Consider the following 24,303-nt stretch of genomic DNA (forward strand, 5'->3'; position numbering starts at 1 on the left):
GGTGGGGGCAGTCATTTTGTGTTGGCCCTTGATGACTTGATGCCCATATGAGTGATTAACTGGTTATGTACTCACTCAATTGTTCCCAAGGGCTTGGTAATGATCTGTGTTTCCATGGCACTCGTCGTTTGTTGTCAGATTGTGATGCTTAGCTGTGTGTGTGTATGTGTGTGTGTGTGTGTCATGTGGGTGTGCTCCCTGCATTGGTTGTCTGCAAGTCTTAATGCAACTTTACATGCACGTGTTTGCTTTTGGGTGTCAATGTGTATATGACTCCCGGGGCGGTCCTGGGAGGCGAAGGTCAAAGTAAGATGGGTGTGCAGGTCCCGGATAAGCTTTTAGATTTGACTAATCTGACAGGCGAACATGTGGACAGGAGGATCAGTGTGTCTGTGACCCTGTGACACGCGGCCGCAAACAATGCGCTTACTTACACAACTCTGTCTGTCAATAATGTTTCTATACACACAGCAGCAGGTACAGTAGGTTATGTCAATACACTCAGCTGGAGTGTGTTGTGCTTGGCTCAGGCTAAGCTGCATTGCAGTGTCTGTCTCCTGTTTCACGGGGAAATTAAACACAAGGTGTGTCTTCTGGTGGACGCGTTTATGCAAAGGACTGTTATTTTACACAGCACTGAGACAGACAGATAGATAGATAGATAGATAGATAGATAGATCTAACATGACAGCTGATTACATCACTGTTTAGATTTTATTTTTCATTTTACATGACCAGCATGTGTAAAATGTTTTTCCTCTAATGTTAGTCAGCTTTAGCATGACCACCACTGTTGACGGGCAGTTTTTCAGCCGTGACAGTGTCACCCGATTGCTGCTTTTAATGGAGATGGAAGTCTGTTTCTCCAGGAATCCTCCAGATGACGTCCTCTGAACTGACAAACTCCTCCACATGATGTCATCTGAGAGATATTTTAACACAGGGAAAACTCAATGTCATGCATGTTCACATACTCATTTTTAAAGCCAATAATGAGCCTTCACCTGCAGATTGAGTCCAATCCAACCACAAAGAGCCAGACGGGTGCTGATCAACACAATTTACTGTTGTGTCACATCAAAGTGGGGACGTCCTTAAAGTGGGATTCACCATTTGAAGACCAGTCAAGTGAAGATCAGCCTGGTGCATGTGCTTACTGTACAGTGGGAAACTGGACTGTAAATGTCCGTCTGGTACAACTGATAGTGAAGACCTGCTCTTCATCCAGAATGAACTCTTAGCCATTATTTATTAGATCTCAGTCCTCAAGCAAATCAACCGATCCAAGATCAGCGTCATACTGTCACAGTATCAGCGCTGACGTGGACTTACAGAAGCTCTCCATGGTGGGAAAGTCTTTGTCTATGGCTCCCTTCCTTCTCAGCAGTAACACAGCTCCAGAAGGGATGTGGGATGCTTTACAAGATGCCCATCCCCCTCTTTCTTCTCCATCTCTAGGTTGCTGTGTGTTGGTTACTGAGCAGCAGTCAGATGGCAGTGATCATACAAACCTGGGATTTGGCCAGCAGATTACTTTGAAACACACTAGATGGCTGACAAGGATTAAGCCCCCATGGAGGCTTTCTTTAATGTGCTGTTGAAAAACCTCCTCATTACTGTCTATTCAACGCTCTACATGAAGATTATACATTGTATTAGAAACCAGTGGGCTGGGTTCCTCTGTAAAAGCCTTCATTTGTTCTTAGAATATAATTACTATAGTGGCTTTCGTGTCTTGAACCACAAATAAAGACAACGACAAGTTGATAGGTAGGTAAACAAGGGTTTCAAATGTTTTATTCCTTTAATATCACTGGCAAATATAAACTGCTGTTCCACAATTCATTTTCAAAGGTTTTCTTTTTTTTCTCCCACATTTGAAGTGATTTCTTTAGAAGACAGTGTCCAAATTCTCCAATTCTTAAAAAGTAAGTGCACAAAACGTCCACCTCTAAGTTAACTGTTCGACAAATATTCATATTTGTGAAGAAAGGCGGCAGGTGACGACGATGTTCATGGAGCTATGACGTGATGTGTTTGTGTGTGTGTGTGCTGTGTAATGCATGAAAGCACCACGCCGTCACAATGAAGAGGAATGACCTCTGTGATACAAGCTGAAGTATCACACATCATATGCTTTTGCTCGGTCTTACATTTGTGTCTGTTTTAAGGCATTCTCAGCCGCTTTTTTTGCAGGGAAAAAAGGTGAAAAACAAAAACTAATATATTATATATTTATGTATATATATATATATATATATGAACCGGAGTTTCTCCTGTAGCTTAAACAACTGGTCAGACTGTAGTCTTGTTCTTTGAGAGATTCCTCCACACCTGCTTCTTAAGGCAGATGCTGAGAGCACCAGGGTCTTTGTAGAGGCGAGGAGGGGGTGAGGGCTGACAAGCAGTACTTGAACGTGAGCGTCGACAAATTCACCGACACTCACAAACACCCACCCACCCACCTCGCCTGCACCATAGATGCCAACGCAGCATGTGGAAGAGGGAGCCATGCATACAGAAAACTGCCCACACACACGCACCTAAATTGGCAGAGGACAGACAACAGGTCATGGCTGGAGGGAGGGAGGAAAACTAAAAGTAGCAAACGAGACTCTCCGTACACAGACGTTAATGCTTCGGTTAAAACAGGAAGTTTTAGTTTGCTTTTTTTTTTTTGCATTTAAGTATTAAACAATTGAACTGAAAAACCAGAACATAAACATCAACTCCCACCCTCTACCACCCCTAAATATTTCTCTCTGAAGACAGTGACGAAGTTTAAAAAAAAAAAAACAACAAGACACACACACACACACACAGTGATATATTGTGTACACATGCACGCACTGACAGATGGTATTTTAGTGAACACACCTGCCCACTCACACCTACTTTTCATTACATTTCCCTGTAGTCCCCCCCGACAGCATCACTACACAGTTCCTCTTAAAGAAGAAACAAATAAATCAGCATTCCACAGTCATAAGACTAAATAATCCTATATCTATTTTTCAGTTTCTCTCTCTTTTTTTCTTTTTTTTTTTTGGTGTACCATCTTCATGCTGTAACCGAGGGGCGGGTGCAGCAGCAGGAGAGGTTCCTCCAGCACTGCTGTGCCGTGACACACTACATTCAAAAGGCTGCGACCCTCTGCCCACCCGTGACGATTCTGGACCAAACAAAGTGCTAAAATCTCACCGGGGGGCGGGGACAGCCATTTTGTTTGAGGCTCCTAGGCACGGAAATGGGTAAACGGGCAACACGGCGTTGCCGGAGGAGTCACCACAACCCTCAACCTGATCACCAGCTCCTCTCACTTTTATACTTTTTAATTCAAAGATTTTTGTAGCTTATACAGATTTTTTTTTTTCCTATTCTCCCTCTGTTAAAGGGCCAGACGGCTTTGAAAATAGCTAAAAATATTAATCAAAAAAAAAAAAGAAAAGAAAAGAAAAAGAATTTAACTAGGAGAACCGTGCCAAACACAGAAGCCCCGAGGCACAAGAGACATTTCTAAATATTGTATGGATTGACTAGGCTGTGCAAACAAACTACACATAGGAAACTCTGGATAAACCTCACAAGAAGAACGTAAGCTATAACTAATTAAATATATTTATATATATATATTCATCTATATGTTTAGTGTATCTAATAAATACATTTGTTGATAGACATAGAAATCTTTCTGAAACCTATTTACATTTAAAAGTGTTCTCTTTTATTTTTTCGCAAAAACAATAAATAGCTATGAGGCAAGGCAAAGGAGAGAAAATCTGTGGGTTTTACCATTGTGGTGCTTTTTCAGATGTGAACACACAGACAGCGAGGTGAGCTTCCTCTATTCTGTGCATTCCCACTGAAAAGGCAAAGCCAGTTGTTCTGTTTCAGGGCGACTCGCCTCGTCGCTAGCTCAACTCTTACTTCATAAATAATTGGCAGGAACATCCACTTGCAAAAAATAATGCTCTTAGTCTCACCTGCCTTGTCTTCTCCTCTCCTCTACATAGTGGAATGTGCTCCGGTCTCTCGACCACTCTCAGTAAATAGGCTCTTCCCTTTCCCTGTTAGTACCTGGTGAATGGGGCAGTGAGGAAGTGGTGTACATACGAAACAAACAAAAAAAAATATTCTACCAGCACCTGCCAAAATATACCAGCACTCGGCCTGGTGGCTGGTGTTTTAAAGTTTCCAAAACTGCAAACTGACCTGTATCGTTGCCAGGCTCAGACATGACATAAACACACACTATGATAAAAGGATGCTGTAAAAACACCACCGTCATCAGAGAGAGGCAGAAAGCATCAAACCCACCCCCAAAACCCTGCCCCAACCCCCAACCTGTTCACAATCTCATGCTGCACTAGTTTTTTTTTTTGTTGTTTTGTTTTTGTGTTATGTTTTCCTCTGAATAGCAGGTGTGGACATAAAATTACTGGGTATTTATGAGCCTGCTTGACAAAGCCTTGGGGACTAAGGGACGTATTGCTGTTGGCCCCGACAGTTTAACACTGCCCACAGTCGAGTTTAGTGTCCACAAAGTCTGCTGCGTCACACAGCACAGACAGACGAATGACAGGTTTTTCCCAAATGCTCACTTCATCTTTGTAACATCGCTGCTGCAGTGAGGGCCTTTTAGGTTTTTAAGAGACAGTGTTTGAAATAGACGACACAGTTTCTTGTTAACAAAAGCAATTTTAAGTGCAAAGTACGATGCACCGATGGTTGACTGGTCTGCAGGGCTGGGGGGAAAATAAAACAAAAACAAAAATAAAAGCCCCACATCACATCAGTGCCACACCTTTGGGAGGACTCTGCAATGGAAGGGTGTGTGTGTCTGTGTGTGTGTGCATTCATGAATGCGCATGTGTGAAGTAAGGGTGAAATCTCATAAGTGCTTCCCATGGCTCTTGAGGCATAGAAAAAGAGGCAGTGGGATATTGTGTGGTAACATTCTCTGGCTGAAAGTTGTTTTTCTGATGGATGGATGGACGGACAGATGGATGGACGCATGGACGGACGGATGGGTGGAGTGTCTTTAAAGTCCCACTCGTTTGATTGGTGCAGAGCAGAGTGGGTGACACCCTAAAGACTGACTGCTGATGATGACCTGTGTATGGGTGGGTGTTTTTGAGGTGTTGCAGTCTGAATGGAAGTCACCGTGGGGACAGGAAGTCCACAGAGGTCTCCCTAGAGGAGGGACCTCAGACTTGGTCAGTCCTGGTAAGGTGGGAAGGTAGCTGGGGTGAGGTTTGAGTGGGGCAAGGGAGCGATGAGACAATCTTGGGACGGGACTGACTGAGGGGAGGAGGCGGGTGTTGGGTCAGTGACCAGTGCTGTTTATAGGCTGCAGCCCAGCTGCTTGGCCCTCTCCTGAGTGTCCTGCAAACGCTGCAGGCTGGCGCTGGAGTAGCCCTCGTCGCTATAGTTGCTGCGCAGGCTGCCTCGCTCATCCCCTGAGTCGCTCACACTGCTGGTGCTCCACTCCAGGTCACCCAGCAGGTAGTCTGTCCCCTCCACGTCCACGTCCAGGTCCTCTGTTGCCACATAGAGGAAAACAACAACGCAATGGTTTAAACAAAGATGCTGTTTATGCTTGTAATGCAGTTTGATAGATGAAAAGCTCCAGAGTTAAAAAATATTGAAAAAAACGCCCACAACCTCTGGAAGAGGTTCTGGACCGTGGACCGTGGTTTTTATCCTGGTTTTGACCTTTGTTTCAGATCTATTAAACTAATATTTTTCTACATTTCTACATACTCTAATGCCTCCACATCTAACTAGTTCCAAGAGAACTTTTTTTCACAGCAGACATTTTGACGTGTCACTACAGAAAAAGCCAAGTGTAATTAATAGCATTAATAATTGCTGTGTTCCATTTATGCATGCCAGGTGCAGGGTGCTGCATTGTGCATACTGACTCACTGGCTTATTCAAAAGAAACTGAGTCACCATTATTGTTGTTGGTTATACATGTGCTCCTCTTGCTTTTCAACCAGGAACAATGTCTCTGAGTTTTATACCAAAAAGTCCTAATAATACTAGTGCTCATTTTGTTTAGCGATTTAGTTTTTGATTGGTTAAACCCAAACAGGCCTGCATACCTGTAATACAAGTAATTGGAATAAGCAGATCATGGCCTGGAGATGTGCACAAGTTATTTGTACTGATTCCTATGAAACCGCTTTAAAATCAGTAACAAACCATCCAGTTCACGCTAGAATAATGTGACTTCACAATGATGAACTGCTTTCTTATAATTTTGACTCTGTGGAAGAGGTAATACAGGAAATATAGAAATACTTGGTAAGGAACAGGGACGTTTAATAAAACTTGTTTCTATAGATAACTCTAAAGGCAAAAGACTTATTAACACATTCAGCTATGTTTCATTAGAACTCTGCATACTTTGATTTAAAGGAGGACAGCTGTTGACCACAAGATAAATGGCTTCCTAAGCTTCCTTTTAGCTTCTCACCACACTATGATAAAAAAGATTTAATATAAGCCCGCAGTAACCCATCATTTGTTACCAGCTGTTGCAGGGATCATTCTGCATCATTTGTGGGTGTAGAAGTGGGCATTGTTGTCTTGTTGTCAGATGCATCTGCTCCGTAGGTTCATTGTCTCCATTTTATTGAGAAAAGCAAGTACATTAAACTGTATCTGTGCACGCCTGTGTGAGGCTCACCCTGGTCAGAGTCGGACTTGTCGGAGGACAGAGTGGAGCCGGTACTGTCCATGCGGGTCCTCTCCACCCCCAGCTGCTCCAGACGCCTCCTCAGGTGTCTCTGCTCCCGCTGTAGCTGCTCCAAAGTATGTTGAGCTCTCCTATCGCTCTCCTCCAACCTCTGCAGGGTAGGAAGAGAAACAATTTAGAAGTATCTGTCAGAAGTGTGTGTAAGTGTGTGTGTTAACTCAGTAGCTTATCTAAAACATTTCATTCGTCAGGAGGAGCACAGTACACTGCACATACACAAAAACACGCACCTTGATGTGATCTTTGGCCTTCATCAGCAGGCTGAGGGTGGTGTGCCTGTTGGCATCTGGTCCCAGGGGAACAAGGGATTTCAGTCGCTCTAAACACAGTCGTAAATGTGCTCGTCTGAAGAGAGAAGAGACAAAAGAGAAGAAAAGAAACTGTCAAATATCAGAAAGAGAGAAATGTGTGTGAAATCGTTCTTAACTTTGGAAACAGTCACAGCACACGTATCACCCCGAAATAAAAACTATACATAATTATAGGTTAACTTTCTGATTGGTTTCAGCTTCATCTCAGGGTCTTCTCTTCGTGGATAGAACTTGCTCAGTATTCATCACGTAACCCAGGTACAGATCACAATCAGTAGGCCATTCTCATGACTACTACATCTAGTGATGAAAATCTGGTTAAGAAAAAAAATTAAAATCTAGAAGGCAGTAAGCAGATTTATAGTCAAATATGAACTGTAAATTGAACAATACTCCAACTAGGATTGTTTTGATGGCTTAGCAAACTTCTCTTTTTTTCAGTATTTTTCAGTACAGTGGACTTTTTCCTAGTCAAAGTCAAGTGCCTACATTACCCACAATGCAACGACTTCCAACAGACATTTAGGTGTGTAACACTAGTAGTGGCTAATGCCGCCTCAAGCTAATAGCCTTGGTCAGACATGAGGTGCAGGCTAAAGACCTCTGTTAAACTGACTCTTCTCGTTTTTAAGTACACACCTCCAGATCTGATCCATTTTCAAAGTGGTAGTTGACTTGATTCACTTTTAAATAAAAAAAAAAAAAGGTTCACTGTCATTTTGGTAGGATGCTGATTCTAGACACAACCAACCACCAGAAAATGTTTATATAAAATAAGAGTAAGAGAGAAAAAAAAAACTCACTGCACTTAGTATTTTCTCTGTGAGATACTGGGAATGTTTTGGTCCCTTTGCTTTGACACAAATGCTAGAACTAATCATCAGTGTTCAGAGGTAGTGAGTAAAAGGCTGTGTTGGGTGTATCACTCTTCCTAGGAAGTCAGCATTGTAACATTATTACATAATGTTGCTAAATAGGATATTTCATTGAGCAAAGATGTACAAATCCTCCCATGACAAGACGAAATACAAAATGTGGGGAAATGCAAAGATCATCTGTGAAATATGTTCAGACCTGAACTGATTATTAATGTCACCTGTCCTATAACATCTCCCCCACACGGTTCACATTTGCATTCCTCATCTCCTCTCCTTTTCCTCCTGTATCGCTCTCAGGCGCTCTGAGCTGGCAGCCTTGGCAGTTGCTGAGGTCTGGTGGGTGTTTGTGACCACTTGACCCTGCTGTTACACAACACACACCTCCAGCTCCAGCCCCGGCGGAGTGCGTATGTGCCTGTGTGTGCCTGAGCGAGTGGGCGTGTGTACGTCACACTCTGCCTGAGAATGAGTGCAAAAGTGTTATTTTGGCAGCTGAGGCCTGGTTGGATGAGCTGTTCACTTATTGTCTGCTGCAGGTAATCCTGATGTGAGCGTCACTGTCGGAGAAGAGTTTACTCAAAGTCGGACACATGGAGAGGAGAGACGACTGATTTGAATGTGGGCAGAGGACAAGCAAATATATTCGGAACCCTTGTCCTTTTGAAAACATGCACGCACATGTGCATACACACACACACGCAAACAAAGCAGTATTCAACAGCTGAAACTAAGTGTCTGTTTCTCAGCTGACTCAGACCAAAGGGCATGCAGACTGTCATTACATAACATGGAAATGCCCTCTCCTGCGTTGTTCTGACATAATAAGGGATCAACAGGGCCAGATAATGTTTGTTAAATAACAACGAGCAGCACCCTGGTGGAACAGCACAGGTCACATGGTTGTCTCTGTGAAAAAAAAAAAAAAACACTATGGGTGTGGCTGTAACATACTGCTATTTCAGCAACAAGTTATTCTGGCTCACTGTGCCTATAGTGCAGTGTGTCAATAGGTGAGTATGTACAGCATGTCGAGCTATAGGCTGTACGCTATCAGCCTGAGGCCACAACCTACATATTCTCTGCCCTAATTTCACACTTGTGTACATTGTAAACAACTGGTCTAAATGCACCTGAAGTAAATGTACAAGACAAATATTTTTCTTGAAACCCAGAGTGGTTTCTCTTACAGTAGCCTCTCACATACTACAAATTTGTGCATGTGATGTGCTTTGACTGCAGCATTAAATAACCGTGCTGCCCTCGTCCTCGACCTCCGACCCCACAACTGTAAGTGGTCACAACTTTGTAGCAGGAATGTGCACCGTGTTATGTGGACTTAAACATGCATGTGCATGTGCACGTGCACTTGCACATTTCACTAAGCCAATACAGCTTGAAGTGGGGTGGGTGGTGCTGTAATTTACCACCTGCTCTGTGCTGGCTTTCTATCAGAAACTGGCCATAGGCTATGCATGTTGTCAAGCGTAACACGGTTACGGTTGTGGTCATTATTTTGACTTAGTGCCGGGCACAAGGCGTCTCCACGCATACACACATGCACAAACATGCACACACAAAGGCTAAATCGCAGGCATAGGCCTCAGTGCCATATATTATTCAGGCTGTCCATTGAGCTGCTGGTTTGGATCAACTAGCACAGACAGGAAGGGAGCACTGAGAGTGACAAGGATTCAAACAGTACTAAAAATGGAAAAAAAACAGCATAAAATGTCTGCCTGAGGAAGCACTGAAACAAGCAGTAGTTTGATTTTTGTTTGGGTTCATGAAAACACATGTAGCCTGACTAAACACTAGCCTAAACACTTTACTATATATGTACATATACATATACATATATATATGCGGCACAGTGATAATAGGGCATTTTGTTTTGTTTATGTTGCAAACGCACACATTTTCTTTTGTTTTTTCTACTTCAAAACAATTTTAAAAAATGCCTGTTGTAGCTTCTTACAACCCAAGAAGATATATTCAAATACTGTCAAACAATATTCAGTTAGTTACCATGCATGAAAAAGAAAAGTAGAACATTTCATCTTTAAAAAGCTAAAATTAGTGATTTATTGGAAAATGACTGAAAATTGAAAATGTCCTGTTTATAATTAACCAGTAAAATATATATTTATATTTTTCCTCTCAACAAGTTCTCTGGTTACCCATACTAAATTATCTGATATCCATTACTGTTTAATTGCACATCTGACTTATATAACTCACTGAAATAAAAAGGAAAAGCAATAAGATATAGATGAATTCACAGTTCAAAATAGAGCATGCATTTAACAGCTCTATAAAATGCTGTTGAGACGGCCCAGGTGTAAGTTATTGAAACAAGATCAGCTGTTCTCAGTTGCCAAAGTGCACAGGGAGTCACATGATCCAAGCCTCATCTGTCTCATCAGTTTGAGAAGCGGCTGAAGAACCAGTAAGTTATAAACTAAGACAGTTATTTCACTTATCAACCCCTATCATTTTAAGACTGGTTCAACAAGAACTTACTATACATTATTTTTTTTAATGGGTTCTTTCCTGTATCTGAGAACTCATGATCATGATATGGTTTATGTAAACACCTCCCTCTACTTTGATAAAGGTCCTGGGTCACTCTGATATGACCTGCAGTTGTGACGCAGGTTAACACTGTTTCCAATTTAAGGATAACTTCCCATATCTGCAAGGGCGCAATGTAGCTTTAACTGGATCTCTGCATAAAGTTAATTAATTCCTCAATCACGCAGTTCTCATAAGAAATAATAACACTCTATGTGGAGGGACACACCCAGATCAGCTATGCACCTGTGGCCCTGTGTATCAGGTTACAAGTTCCATTAAGTTACCTGAGGCTAAAGTGATGTCTTACATAATATGAAAAGTGTACACACACACAAACAAACACACACACGCACGCATACGCACGCACGCACACGCAGTATTCATTTAACCGTGACAAAACATTTCAAAAAATGTTTGGAGTGTTGTTGCTTTTTATAAGTGGTCAGTGGTAGAAATACAAGTCTGACAAACAGCTGCTTACAGGTAAACTGTCCAATTAAATTCCCTTTCAGTATGCACTGTTGATTTCAAATGAATAACAAATTTGTCATGAAGGACAGATTATGCTTTAAGCTGCAATAGAACATTTTGAAGCCTCAATAATCAAGCCGAAATAACTGAAATTCTCTGATGGTGCAGAAGGTTGAGTGTCACTCAAAAACATTTAGAAGTAAATATCTCTATACTGCTCACAGTGCTGTTCAATGAGTCTGACGTCACCTCTCCACATTAAGAGAAGTATTTGAGCATATTTCTAGTGAAATATACTATTAGAAAGTTACAGCAGTAGCTCTAATGAATGTGGTCTGACTTACAACGTCACTTACTATAGAGGGTTTTGTTTAGACAGAATGAAAAGTGGACAAGAAAATTGAAAGAAATGGTGGTAAAGAAATGTTTTTTATATTTTACAACTCAGAACAATCATTAAATGTAAAAAAGGGATACTGACAGTAAGTATTTGAAAAATGACCCTATAATCTGATAAATACAAATATTTTGTAGCTCTCCCCCAGTGGTTCTCATGGTGCCCTCCCTATTTCGAGATTGAGGCACAGAAGTAAGCAACTTTGACATACCTGTTCTTTTCCATTTCATTGTGCGTAGACCTGTAAGGACAAAACAAAACACATATGAGAAAATAGCACAACACATATTAACACAGCCACTGTCTGAACAGGAAAAGGGTTTCCCCTCTCTATCTACCATCACATCACCAAGGCCTTATTGCAGGGGACAGAGAGAGAGAGAGAGAGAGAGAGAGAGAGAGAGGGCTGTGTAGGAGTTTATGAGCTGTCAGAATGGCTGACAAAATGAGATTCCATGAAAAAAAAAGGAAGAAAACACTGGGTATTCTGATGCCCAAGGCTTGGTCTACACAGGAAACTAGTGCTTTTTTAAGAACTAAACTCGCACACAGATACATGATGAGGAGGCTGTGGGTAAACATAGCAACAGTAACCAGAAACAGTAGGCAAGAGCAGGAGTACACGCGACTATGCCTGATTATCCACTGTGCACGTAGTCCTGAATAGGTTGGGGGTGGGAGAAGTCACACAGAAGGTAAACTGAGAGATGGAGGTGTGCTAATGGCCAGCATGACTCCTGCATTGCGGTGTTAAAGCAGCGTGCACACAGAAAGGATGAAGAAATGAGGTGACGTTTTTTAATGGAAAGGCGTAAGTAGGTGGTGTGGGTGAGGGGATTGAGGGGCAGACGCCAGAGAAGAGGTATCTGCATTACTGATCTTCCCTCTGCCTCCACCTAACCTCCCGATTCCCCCTCCCCACGGCCCAAAATAGCCCCGGCACCTTCTGCGCTGCTAGATGCTGTCATCATGGCATGGCTAAGATCCTCAGAGGACTCTTGCCCCACTCCCACACCTTGATTCACCTACATGTTTGACAACCTACTTTCAAGACTACACTCAAAAGTACTGTCTTCCACTGCCCTCTGTCACAACCTCTGAACAATAATGGGTGCCATGCCTCTGAGTGTATATATGTGTGTCACTGTGGGGGTATCACACAGTTTCAGCTTGCCTCTCTGGGTGCTCGCCTCTCTGGGTGCTCGCCTCTCTGGGTGCACTCTCTCTCTCACTTGGCCCCCTCCAACTAGTGCACATTCCTTTGCAGGGCAGACAGTCGCTGCTGACATAACAGCACTAGCAGGGAAATGATCCCACTTATTCAGGATGGATTTCAGGCTGTGGGACACCTCCCACCTCCTGCCCTAGTCCCATGACCTTCTACCCCTCTGCTACCCAACACACCTATGACGCGACAAGGTACAGCTCATGTTAGGTAATACTGAGTAATGATGAGATTTGTCATTCTGAGAAGTGTGGAATAAGGTGTCCTCTGACCTTGTATCAGTAGATTACATCGGAGTACAATGAATCACAATACTACTATAATATTACATAACTGACATTTGGATGTTCTGTAGAACTAAAGCTCTGCAGAATAGATTGTCCATCTCTGTTTCACAAGATCCAGCTTCATTTCCCATTAGTCCACTGCTGAAACCCATGTTTTAGCACAACAAACAATAACTGATAGCAATCAGTTCAATCTGTTTTGAGACTGGGAGGTCCTGACCCTCAAATCTTCACTATCGAAGTCTGATCTTGACAGCACAGTAGAAATGTGTTGTGGTTCAAATAAAAGAGAGAAGACCTTAGAAGAGGAGCTGTTGATGTTCACAAGGCTGGAAGGGATACAAGTATTTCTATAGAGACTGGAGTCCATTAGTCTACAGTAATAATCAACAAGGTCACGAGAAAACCCTGGGTCACCGCAAGGAAACATAAAGTGTCTTTTAGTTTCCTAGAAACTTTCTGAACTAAAAAGTGATTGAGCTCAAGATTCATTAGTCCACTGTCAGAAGAACACTGAAGAACAATGGTGTGCAAGTTGCATGGAGGAAATCACTGCTTTCCAAAATGAGCATTACTGTCAGTCCACAGTTTGCTCAAGGTCATGTGGATAAGACAGAAAGTTGCTGGAAAAATGCTCTGTGAAACAATGAGAACAAACTAGAACTTGGGGCCAACAGTCCTGCACCACAGCTGTGAACTGAAGCTCAACAGAAAGTGGATCACACAGGTAGAAAATAACATAAACACACAAGTCATTCTATCAAATAATAGATAGGAATGTAGAGTTGTCATATTAGGCTTAATTTGTGGGATTTTTACCAACAGCTCCTACAGCCTTGAGACTAAAAAGGTTTGTTTAATTCGACGTGCATGGAGTTAGCCTTCACCGATGCTGTCCAAGAAGGAATCCATGTCACGCCAACCAGTACAAAACTGTGAGATTGAACACTGTCAGAGTGCATGAAAAGAAGTCTGATAGACAATGGCAGCACATTCTTTATTCATATGAAACCAAAACAAATTAGCTTGGATCTGATGAGGTGCTGACTGGCATGTTTGACAAGGACCAGGCCAGGACAACGAGAGTGACTATGCAGAGTACAAGCTTTTCATTAAAAATAAAGGCCGACCAACAAAATAATCCATTGTTGTATCTAAGTATACACTCAGTCACTACTTCATTAGGATTTAGATAGATAGCTATATAGATAGGTGATACTAATGCAGTCTAACACAGCAGTTCTGCAAAAAGATGATGATGATGAAGAAAATGTTTTTTCTTCAAACTGATTGAAATTGTTTTGGAAGATGCAGTTTGTGCTGCTGAACTGCATTACGCAGACATTGTTCTGTTTAGTGCATACATGAATAGAGTGGTCAACATAAAAGAAAAACCTGTCAGTATGCTGGGATTCAGTTCAACAGCAGCACAAACTACAACTTCTGTAGTGATAACACATAAAGACAACATTAATCTACCATAAACCTTCCTGAGGTCCTAGTACATTAGCCTAAATAACAACACAGGCTGGTGAATATGTAAAGTCTCCATTTGCCTGCTCAACAAGGATGGCAAGATCACTATATGATTTCCATAGTGCACTGTAGTTGCAAACTGTGTGCGTGTGTTGAGTGGGGGAGGACTCTCTACATCTATGTAATGGAGGAGCTGGTGTTCTCCACTGACTGCCAAGAAGGAGAACACAGCAAGAAAGACACAGAGGGGTGGAGGAGGTGAGGTGTAAGAGAGAAAACGCAAGAGAGAGCGAGAGAGAGAGATGAGGATGAGAGGGGGGAGTTACTACTACTGACACACATGCACACATACACACCAGAAACATGGCGACTCCCATCCCCCACTACTCACACATTCATACTATAGGAAACGACAGAAACTGGAGGGGCCTGAACATACTGGGATGACTGACTTCAAATACATACAGGCTTGAATGAGCTTATGCTCTACATTTGACCACCTCTCAACAGTAACAATAACACCACCACAACAAAAATGGGTCAATTGATGATCTGCTCTCCTTTGACAGAAATCAACCCTCCCCCTCAAATTCATTCAGTCATAGCGCTGGTCTGCCTACTGATGAACAACACACCAGACCAAATCATATAGGGTGTGCAGGAACCCTGATTGATAAATAGTAAAGAGTAACAGCTGACAAAGCGCTCGGCGCCAATGAGGGAGCTGCTGCAGCTTAACCCAACCTTGCAGTTAAACAACAGTAAACAGTAAGTGGAAATGCTGGTCAGTTAAAAGGATTTATGACTGGAAACAAGGGCAAGCCTAGAGCAGCTAGCACTCTATGACATACCAAGCCAATCCCATGTTTGCCTCACTACGCATGTCTGAAAATGTGGGGCCATCTAAGCATGTTAAGACAAGAGCTGGAAGCAAATTATTTTTGCAGCAAGCTTAACGGACATATACTAGCTAACAAGCTAAACCATATACTTGAGTGACACCAGGTTTCTTCTTAGCGTACAAACAACATATACACAACAAATGAATTCCTGTTTACCACCTACACTAATGCAAAGTTCTTGAATTAAATTTGACTTGAGCTCAACAGATTAGTCAATTAAATGATTAGTTGGTAGTGAGGAAGGATACCAACAACAATTTTGATAATCTTTTGACAATCATTTACTCAACGCAGCTTCTTTAATGTGAGTCTTTGCTGTTTTATTTACATCACTGACTTTTGGAGTATAGGTCAGCTAAGAGATAGATCATCCAAGGATGATAATAGCTGGCACCTTAGCATAGATGAGGGTACTCAAACGTCTGTGTACAGCAGTCTTCTAAATGTAACTTTAGCCCTAAGGATAACATAGCCGGCTATACATTAGGTTATGCAGAGTAACAGGCCTATACATGAACCTATATATGTGCTCTAAAGATAGGATACTGAGCACACCATACTAAACCATACTGCAAAACCTTGAGGTCAGACCCTTCTTCAAACAAACTAGTGTTTGTATTTGAGCCAATCAAAGCTGGGACAGAGAATCTGCTCTACTGGAGAGGTATGTTGAGTCATGTTCCACACACCTACGTAGCTGTTCAAAGTAGGCGTGTTTGCCAGATTCAAAAAGTTACAAAAACTGTCAGCGCTACTAGACAATCTGTCAAGCACCATCAAACCAAGTGGCGCACTATCAATGATGTGATGGCAGGTAATTATAAAGTTGGGATTTGTATTATTGTAACTATACAAACCACAGAGAAAGACATGAGGTCAGAGAAGGATTCTGATGGTTTGAGACACTGATATGTAGGCAGACTACGATTCAATAGGAGAACCATGCATATACAATGTGTAGCATACTCAAATGCAAACTCAGCACATATAGATTATGATTCCCCTAATGCTGCCTTTTACAATCGAGTTACTGTATATCACCATTTCCACTGAAGCACAATCAATCCACTCAAACAGAGGAATTTCACAGTTACCTTAGAAGAGGCTACTACATACATGATCGTGAACCAATCTAATCACAGACTGCACACTTGTCTGTGGGGTGTGAATGCAGCACAGATCTGTCCTGCTATGGTTGATTTATACAATGCTGGCTACAGATTCTGAGTGTGCACTGTGTGTGTACAGCAGTGTCCACTGAAGTGACAAGAGCTGCCCTCTGACTGAAATGGCTTCTGCAGTCACCTTGACTGACCCAGTTAGCCTTACCAAGTGGCCGTTCCCTTTGAGCGAGACTGATCTTTGCTACTGTCATTCACAGGCTTTAAAGACGACAGGAGAGAAGTCTAAACATGACTTTAGCCCAACAAGTCCCTATGTACGAGTGAAGCAGCTCTCATAGCACAGACTTTTGATCACTAACATCTATAACTATGTATATTTTCTTCAAAACAAATGGTTTGGATAGTGTCAGTGGGAGAATTTTCATACTGGTCCAAAATATGTACAAATAGCACCAAATAATGGTGTTACTCACATTTATATGGCTTCATTTGCTGGGAGGAAAAATTGTTGTATTTTCAAAACAATAAATATGTATATAAGTAAATATGTACATAAAACCATTGCTGCCATCTTAAAACCCAGTCCACCTTCGGAACAGCAGCAAAACGCATAAAACAAAAAGGACAACACACAGTCAAATATGAGTCCATCAAAAGAAAGGGCAAATTATAATAGTGACATGAAAAACAAACATCAATTTGGAAACCATGGACTAATCCTGCTGCACTCAGTGGGGGCACATTTGAAGTGGGGATATGATGGGCAGCTTGTTGCGGAGCGCACAAACAATCAAGTGTGCAGTTTGTGGCCACAGGGAGCTGAACAGTCTTTACCTGCTACTTGTGTTTTTCTTGCTTTTGTTTTTCCTTTTCAAGCTTTCCCTCTCTCGACTGCTGATGAAGGGTGGCATGGAGGCATATCCGTGCTCGGCTTCTGCAAGCAAATAAACAACATAGTGGTCACATGTCTGGATATCTGGCAATGCAAAGTGCAGCAGAGAAAAGAAGCTAAACTGCGAATAGCATGACTGCAAAATGTGGCACATTTCAGTGTGGTCCTTTTGGAATTCAGTAGCAATGTCAAAGTACAGGCATACAGCGAATCACAACATGCCAATGCTCTTTTTTATTTATTTATTTTTTTAACAGTATTTTCTCCCCTCAGCCTGGACAATGATGTCATCTTGAACTGGAATAGACCCCACTAGCAAACCACAACAGAAGGAAAGGAGGGGCCTCTATGAAAACAATGTGCCCCTGCACATCTGACTGCATCTACCACATATGCATTCATTCTTTCATTAGCAGAAATGCAAATGCACGTTTGCACATGTGTACTATATCATAAAAATGCCTGAATATGAATTTGCACCTTTTTGTGTATGCGATTATATGTACTGTATTGTGCAATATCCGATCACGTTGACGTCTTAAATGGTCTAATTCCTTCATGCAAATAATAATAATAATTATTATTATAATAATAATAACCAAAATAATGAAGGACAGCTAACGTTACAGGATTCAAGAAAGCTTTAAAATGACAGGTGCATAAAGGAGCGTGACACGGGGAGGGGGGATGGGTGTCGATGTCATTTTTCATAAATAAAATGGACCGTGGTAAACAACATAAGCATACTTTACCTCGCTCCCTGCGATCGAGGTACTCGGCTGCTTCGATCAACATCTGCACCATTCCGATCGCCGCCATTTTCAACAATAACACTGATAATATAACAATCCGATGAGGGATTCCGTGGCTGTACACAACCTGCTTCAGGTCCTATCACTGGCTGTGTCTCTGACGCTCAGGTAGATTGCTGTTCTATCAGTGATTATTTTGAAAGGCGACAGGCAGCGTTAAAGAGTTACTCCGGCAGTGTGCCAAACGGGCTATTTAAAAGTTAAAGGTCGTGAATACAGCACCAATCAGTTGTTAAAGCCAAAACAGTTTTCTTCCCCAATGGTTGTTACAGAGGTTCAGGTAAGGGTTTGGCGTTAGCTGGCTAGTCAAGGCTGACGCTAACACTTCTTCTACCACCACGGTTGCTGTGTCCCTTTTAAAGCAAATTACTAATAAATATTTTGTTTTAAAGGTACCTTGTCGACACCGCTGGTTGTTGACAAAACCAAAAGTAAGGCTTGTTTGACATATACGAATAAGCGAAGGTCTGTTTGGCAAAAATGAAGTTGGCTAACGTTAGCGCTAGTGACAAGTAGTCAAATGAAAAAGTAAAGAGTTCCTGCTAGCTCGGCTGTCAAGACTCAGCCACTTTAAAAACAGCAGCGGCAGCTTGTTCAGTTGTCGCACACTTGCCTGAAATGATTCAGCTAGCTGTCCTAAAGTTCAGCCGACGATTTTATCCGAGCTTTTCGGTGCGGGGTTATGTGGCTGGCTAATATTGTGCTGGTTTATCGCTGGTCGTGCGTGATACGTCTCGCTGGAAACGCAGATAGCTACTGACATCAACTGAGAAACCGTGAGTGTTTATCAAACTGCTTCCAAAATATCGGCTTGTTGATCTGGACGCCAGCTAACTACTGTAGCGTTACTTCACCACAGAGCTCCTCGATGCTGTGTGGTTGGATACTGGACATAACAAATAAGGCTCCTATTGGCTGTTCAGGACGTCAATCAATGGGAGTGGCCCTCACTGACTGCTACTGAGGGCCTTCTCCGGCCATTTTGGTTCAAATTCACGTTAAAAACATCGTACTGAATGGAGCCATAATGGAGACAGTTTCCGTGGTACACGCTCGCACGACCTGATTGGACGTTTTTTAAGTCGTTCCCCATTGGTCACAGTGCCCACGAGCTAAATCGACAACGCCCGCTTGTGGCAGCGCCACGCCCCTCTGCCATGCTGCTCCGCGGTGGATGACAGTGATTGGCTGCCATGCTGTTGTTTGTCCAATTCCTCGATCAGGGATTGGACAGATTCACGTGCTCTCTTACTATTGGTCGCTTGGTTTTCCTATCACGAAAAACATATCCGCGCATGCGTAGTCCCAGTGCTTTCCGAAACGCGATAGCAGTAGAAGCAGTTTGAGATGGTTGTTAAGTTGAAGCAGGATAAACCATGATGGATCTACACTAACGGCACCATGGAACAAACATGAAACATCTGTCATTTGGGACTTGGTTTTATCTGTAAATGTAGCACTGTATCTTTAAAACACATGAAAGCTACACAATACATACCCAAGTACCATCTCTATGTGTAGAATAACTTCTGTTCTGAAAGTTTGGTGCACGGACTCTGTAATAGTGTGGTCACATTGCACACACTGAAAGTGTTAAATGCTATTTTGTGAAGAAATGAACAATTACATACTAGAAAGTGTTCCTGCATAACATGGCAGATGCAGTAGGCTACGTTTGCATGAAAAGACACACAAAAATAAAAACAACATAGACGGCAGCTTTATTTAAAACAGCTTTTACTTCAAATAAAACATAAAGCACCATGCATTATGTCCATGTGGGGTCTCATATCAATACTAAGCAGTGGCTGAGTGCAAACACTACTATTTACATGTATGTGTTCAGAAAAAAGAAGAAAAGGTATGTACAAAATTGTTGCATCACACAAAACACATCAGGGCACAACACAGCGTGAATGACCCACATCAGAGGTAAGTATCTCACAATCACAATAAGCTGCTGACACTCTCAGGCGATGAAGTCCAATGGTCTGTTGAATCCACCTTTTCTGTTCATGTACTGCCTAAAAAATATATAAGAAAACATTGCATCACTGTTACCCTCGCAACACTTGCAGATTACATCATCGAGCACCAATGGGAGAGCTGGGTTCTCTGCATAGAAACACCTGCAGAGGTGATTGGCTACAAAAACAGTGGTTGATGCTGAGAGAGCATATTGTGAGGGCATTGAAAAGTTGACGTCTTCAGTCAGCAACATGACCAACAAGCAGGGTTCAGAGAATAACTTCAGAGAGATCACATTATAATAAAACAAGGGCTTCTGAGAGATTACCAAAAATGTCTAAAAGCTGTGCAGCACAGCTGTGTTACTGCGCGACTTACATAAAGCTGTTTATGATTAAAAGATGTTTTTTGTTGTTGTTGGCATACCTGTATTTTCTCTTCATGGTCACGTTGACAGCATATGCATTTACTGATCCATCAGTTTTCCTGCCCTGTGTGAAAACACTGTTACTACAGGTAACACTTAAAATGTAACAAACATCACTGTATAATGCCACAATATCACAGGAAATGGATACTGTGCTGTCTTACTTATACAACAACTTTGTAGGGATAATTTAGAAAATGTTGGAGTCTTTGTAAAGACAAAGCCTTTGTAATATAAACTGCAGCAAACTTGGATAAAGACTAATCCTTAAATACGTATACAAACTGGCAACAGTAACAACAATGTGCATGAATTGTATTAGTCATAGATGCTGTTCACAGTAGGTTTGTGATAAACTGCTCCACCCTGTGGCAGCACAACATAAAAACACCCTGTGTACTCACCTTGGTGGTGTCAAAGGAACCAAATCCCATCAGTTTCATCATCTCAATTTCCTCTTCAGTTTTGCCCTGCATATCCTCCGCTGTTAAAATAAAATGACACTGAATGTTGGGGAAAACATGAATATTGTGCTTCACAGTGCCACAAGCACCGGGAGCAAATTTTCTAGTCGAATTTGTGTGAATACACAATTTAATGTGAACATATCATTCATATTTGTATACCTGAAATCTGGATGGGCTTAGAGGACTTTTCCTTAGCGTCTTTGCGGTCATCGTCACGCCTGTCCTTTTGTCTCACGGGAGAAAGGGAGGAAGAGCGATGACGTCTAGGAGGAGACCTGCAGAGGGAACACAAATGTGGCTGAAGGAGGGGTTATCATGACTACTGAAGGTAAACATGTCTGCAACTTTGATGCGATTAATGTTGATTATAGTTTGTTAAAGCCATTTTGACAAATGTGCTTGTTTACATTAATGCGAAAGACAATACTCTTTTATTACCACTTACCTAACTGATATGAGTTACTGTAAGACGATCATTGATTATGTTCTTAAAATGACCAACTCAAGTCAGGTTCATAAATACTGAAACATTAATAAGTTTTTAATTTCCTCTGTACAGCACCACACTGAATTTGAAATAAAACAGTAAGATGTGAGTGATGTCTGAACTTTCAGCTTTAATACAGTGGGTCTGACAGAAGTGTGATATTAACCACTGAGGAATTGCATCCATTTACATATTCAAGATTTAAAAAAAACTTTAGTTATCCTAGAGAGACATTGTTTTGCCTTGTTACAGTTGCTCTCCATTCAGACACAAAGAATATACACACATCTTTAAATAATGGAACAAATGGCTGACAAGCAGTTGCATGGCCAGCTGTTCCCTCATTACACTATAACTAATCAAGCAGCTAAAAAGTATTGAGGTGGTTGGAGTGTTACATTTGGTAGCTGTGCACCGGAACTATCAACATACGTAGGTGTCTGTGCAAGTGTAGGAGGGAGGGCAAGAGAGAGAGAGACAGACACACACCATAAACAGCTCAGTAACAGCAAAATATGTGGACAACTCAAGAGGATGACGGAAGAATCCTGTTCATGGTGACATCACAACATCTAGAGGAGGTAGACGTGTTCCTGTCAAATACTACAGTCAAGAAAGGACTTTATGAATATAAAAACAGAAGCTTCACAACAAGGTGAGAAAGAACAGACCAGTTTTGGAATAAGATTCCCAGGCCCGATGACACCAAGAAACTCTAACAGAACGACGGAAAGAGAAAAGTATGGAGAACGAAAGGAAGAGTGCATGATCCAAGCGAACACATCATCTATCAAAGAGGGTGGAGGCAGCGTTACAATATAGGCATGCATGGCTGCCAATGAAACAGGCTCCCTGGTGTTTACTTGTGACCTGACCTCTGATAAAAGTATCAGGATGAACTCTGAAGTGTAAGGGCTACACGCTCTACACCAATTCAGTCAAATACTGCAAAATCAAACACACTGCTTCATACTGCAGATTGATAATTACCCTGATCATACAGCAAATGGTTACCCAAGAGTTTCTCCAAGCAAATAAATGGGGAAGTCTTCACTGGCCAAGTTGGCCATCTGATCACAACCCAACAGAGCATACTTTTCACTTACTGAAGACAAACACTGAAAGCAGACTGACCCACTAACAAGCAGCTTTTCAAGGCAGGAAATACAGCATTTGCATACAGCACCCATGTCCATGGGTCCAAACTTCAGGCAGTCATTGTCTCAGGGGACTGTTTTGTGATTACGTTAGTTTTATACTATTATTTATTATGAGGTGGAAAGAGCTTGGTAAATATCCTCTCATTCATAATCTTTGTCCACTGACAACATAAAAATCTATTATACTCAAAGTGGGGACGCTGCATTGACCCATGTTATAAACCCAACAATACAAGATAAAGAAACAAAGACACAAATTCGTTATTCTTTACCCTATAAAACTCACCTTGAACGCCTCCTGTGAGGAGACCGTGAGCGACTTCGGCGCCTGTCTCTATCCCGATCTCGAGAACGGGAGCGTTCCCTCTCCCTTCGCCTTCGCTCACGCTCCCGTGAAGTTGAGCGGGAACGTCTTCTCTCTGCAGAAAAGACAGAAATTAGATCATCACATTAACTTAAAAAAATAATCCACAGTTGCCTTTAGAGCTATTCTTTTTCTTTAACTTTGTTAAATGTGTGGGTATGTATAACATGTTTAAGTGTTTTTGACACCACTCTAAGCCCAATTTCATTTTTATGGTCTTTAACTTTTTATTTAAAAGTTTATTTAAATTTTGTTTGTCACAATTCACCCAAATTACTGCTAGAATTTGGTCATGAGAGAAACATGCTTAAACACTGCCAATACTACCACATAATAAAAGACTTTTGATCAGCTAAGGTAAAATTTACCCTATAAAGCAAAAGGCTGGTTTGTCTTTTCTTTGCCCAGATAAAAACAATAACCGAGAGACACACTGATCTATCTCTAATTAATAATCGCCATAATAAGGATAAACACATTTATCCTTTTTAAGAATAAATAAATAATAAACATATTCATTCTTATTATGGATAAACTGCCTTAAACGTTACTGTTTATTAAACAGTGTTATCCACCTATTGGTTAAAGTTAATTCATGTACGGTGAAATACACTGAGGAACGTGTTAGTTACTTAACGTTACCTAACGTTAGCTTACATAGCTTTACTCATAGAGTAGCAACACTAAGGCACATTCTCAGCTGTAAAGCTGCAAAGCGAGTACCAACAAAATAAAACAAGTGCATAAACGTCCTTTCATGTGCGTATTTGCTTTCTAACAGTGTCACGCTGAAAGAAATGTGATGTTAACGTTGTCTGGCCTAAAAATAATCGGCTAACGTTCATCATACGAAGTGTTAGCGTCAGCTAGCTTAGCTTTGAGATTCTTACCTCGCCTTGGGGGACTTCGACTCCTGCTCCTGCCCATTTTTTTCTATTACGTCAAAGTTTAATCTTGTACCTGAGCGTAGACCTAAACAACCTTGTGATGAGAAATGTTAAACTGTGAGCTATTATTTGTTACCGGTAATGGCTGCTGCGCTGAGCCCGACTCTTTGACCACATCCGTTTTCTCTTGTGATTGTTATGCGAACTTCCGGTGACCTTTGTGAATAAGAGCGCCCTCTACTGACCGGAGCAGAGTCCGCGAACATGGTCCTATGATAAAGATGTATTACTCAGAAAAAGAAATTTATATTCCAGTACCAGCTAATTAAGTTAAAACTACTATCATGCTAGTTGCAAATATTTTATAATAGTTTTATAATAGTGAACAGTGCTTCTATAAGAACTCTAGTTTTACAAATTAGCAACATTCA

At 41.6% G+C, this 24,303-nt stretch overlaps 2 protein-coding genes across 3 annotated transcripts; both read right to left on the reverse strand.

Annotated features, from left to right (window-relative positions):
* Positions 1 to 1,767: 1,767 nt before the first annotated feature.
* On the reverse strand, positions 1,768 to 18,957 carry mxd1 (MAX dimerization protein 1). Of its 2 annotated transcripts, none has more exons than XM_026343217.1 (6): positions 18,726 to 18,957; positions 17,243 to 17,342; positions 11,606 to 11,635; positions 6,994 to 7,108; positions 6,695 to 6,854; positions 1,768 to 5,540 (listed from the first exon to the last, which is right to left on the reverse strand). In XM_026343217.1, the coding sequence occupies exons 2-6, from the start codon at positions 17,317 to 17,319 to the stop codon at positions 5,344 to 5,346; spliced, it is 579 nt and encodes a 192-aa protein (XP_026199002.1). In that variant the 5' UTR covers positions 17,320 to 17,342; positions 18,726 to 18,957; the 3' UTR covers positions 1,768 to 5,343. The 2 variants fall into 2 exon arrangements, with proteins under 2 accessions (XP_026199002.1, XP_026199001.1); XM_026343216.1 differs by having other exon boundaries at positions 18,053 to 18,957.
* Positions 18,958 to 19,812: 855 nt separating this feature from the next.
* snrnp27 (small nuclear ribonucleoprotein 27 (U4/U6.U5)) lies at positions 19,813 to 24,054 on the reverse strand. Its single transcript, XM_026342232.1, has 6 exons — positions 23,876 to 24,054; positions 22,908 to 23,040; positions 21,134 to 21,249; positions 20,912 to 20,991; positions 20,507 to 20,571; positions 19,813 to 20,136 (listed from the first exon to the last, which is right to left on the reverse strand). Exons 1-6 carry the CDS (start codon positions 23,910 to 23,912, stop codon positions 20,082 to 20,084), a joined length of 486 nt encoding a protein of 161 aa, XP_026198017.1. The 5' UTR covers positions 23,913 to 24,054; the 3' UTR covers positions 19,813 to 20,081.
* Positions 24,055 to 24,303: the final 249 nt, after the last annotated feature.

This window comes from Anabas testudineus, chromosome 9, assembly GCF_900324465.2.
Source record: "Anabas testudineus chromosome 9, fAnaTes1.2, whole genome shotgun sequence".
In the NCBI taxonomy this organism is placed as follows: domain Eukaryota; kingdom Metazoa; phylum Chordata; class Actinopteri; order Anabantiformes; family Anabantidae; genus Anabas; species Anabas testudineus.

Coding starts and splice junctions, on each gene's coding strand:
- snrnp27 (XM_026342232.1), bottom strand. CDS start 23,912: ATGGGCAGGAGCAGGAGTCGAAGTCCCCCAAGGCGAG. Junction 23,041..23,875: donor TCGAAGTCCCCCAAGGCGAG/GTAAGAATCTCA, acceptor TCTTTTCTGCAG/AGAGAAGACGTTCCCGCTCA. Junction 20,137..20,506: donor ACCATGAAGAGAAAATACAG/GTATGCCAACAA, acceptor TATATTTTTTAG/GCAGTACATGAACAGAAAAG.
- mxd1 (XM_026343216.1), bottom strand. CDS start 18,119: ATGGCGGCGATCGGAATGGTGCAGATGTTGATCGAAGCAGCCGAGTAC. Junction 6,855..6,993: donor AGGCCAAAGATCACATCAAG/GTGCGTGTTTTT, acceptor CCTACCCTGCAG/AGGTTGGAGGAGAGCGATAG. Junction 5,541..6,694: donor CAAGTCCGACTCTGACCAGG/GTGAGCCTCACA, acceptor ATGTGGCAACAG/AGGACCTGGACGTGGACGTG.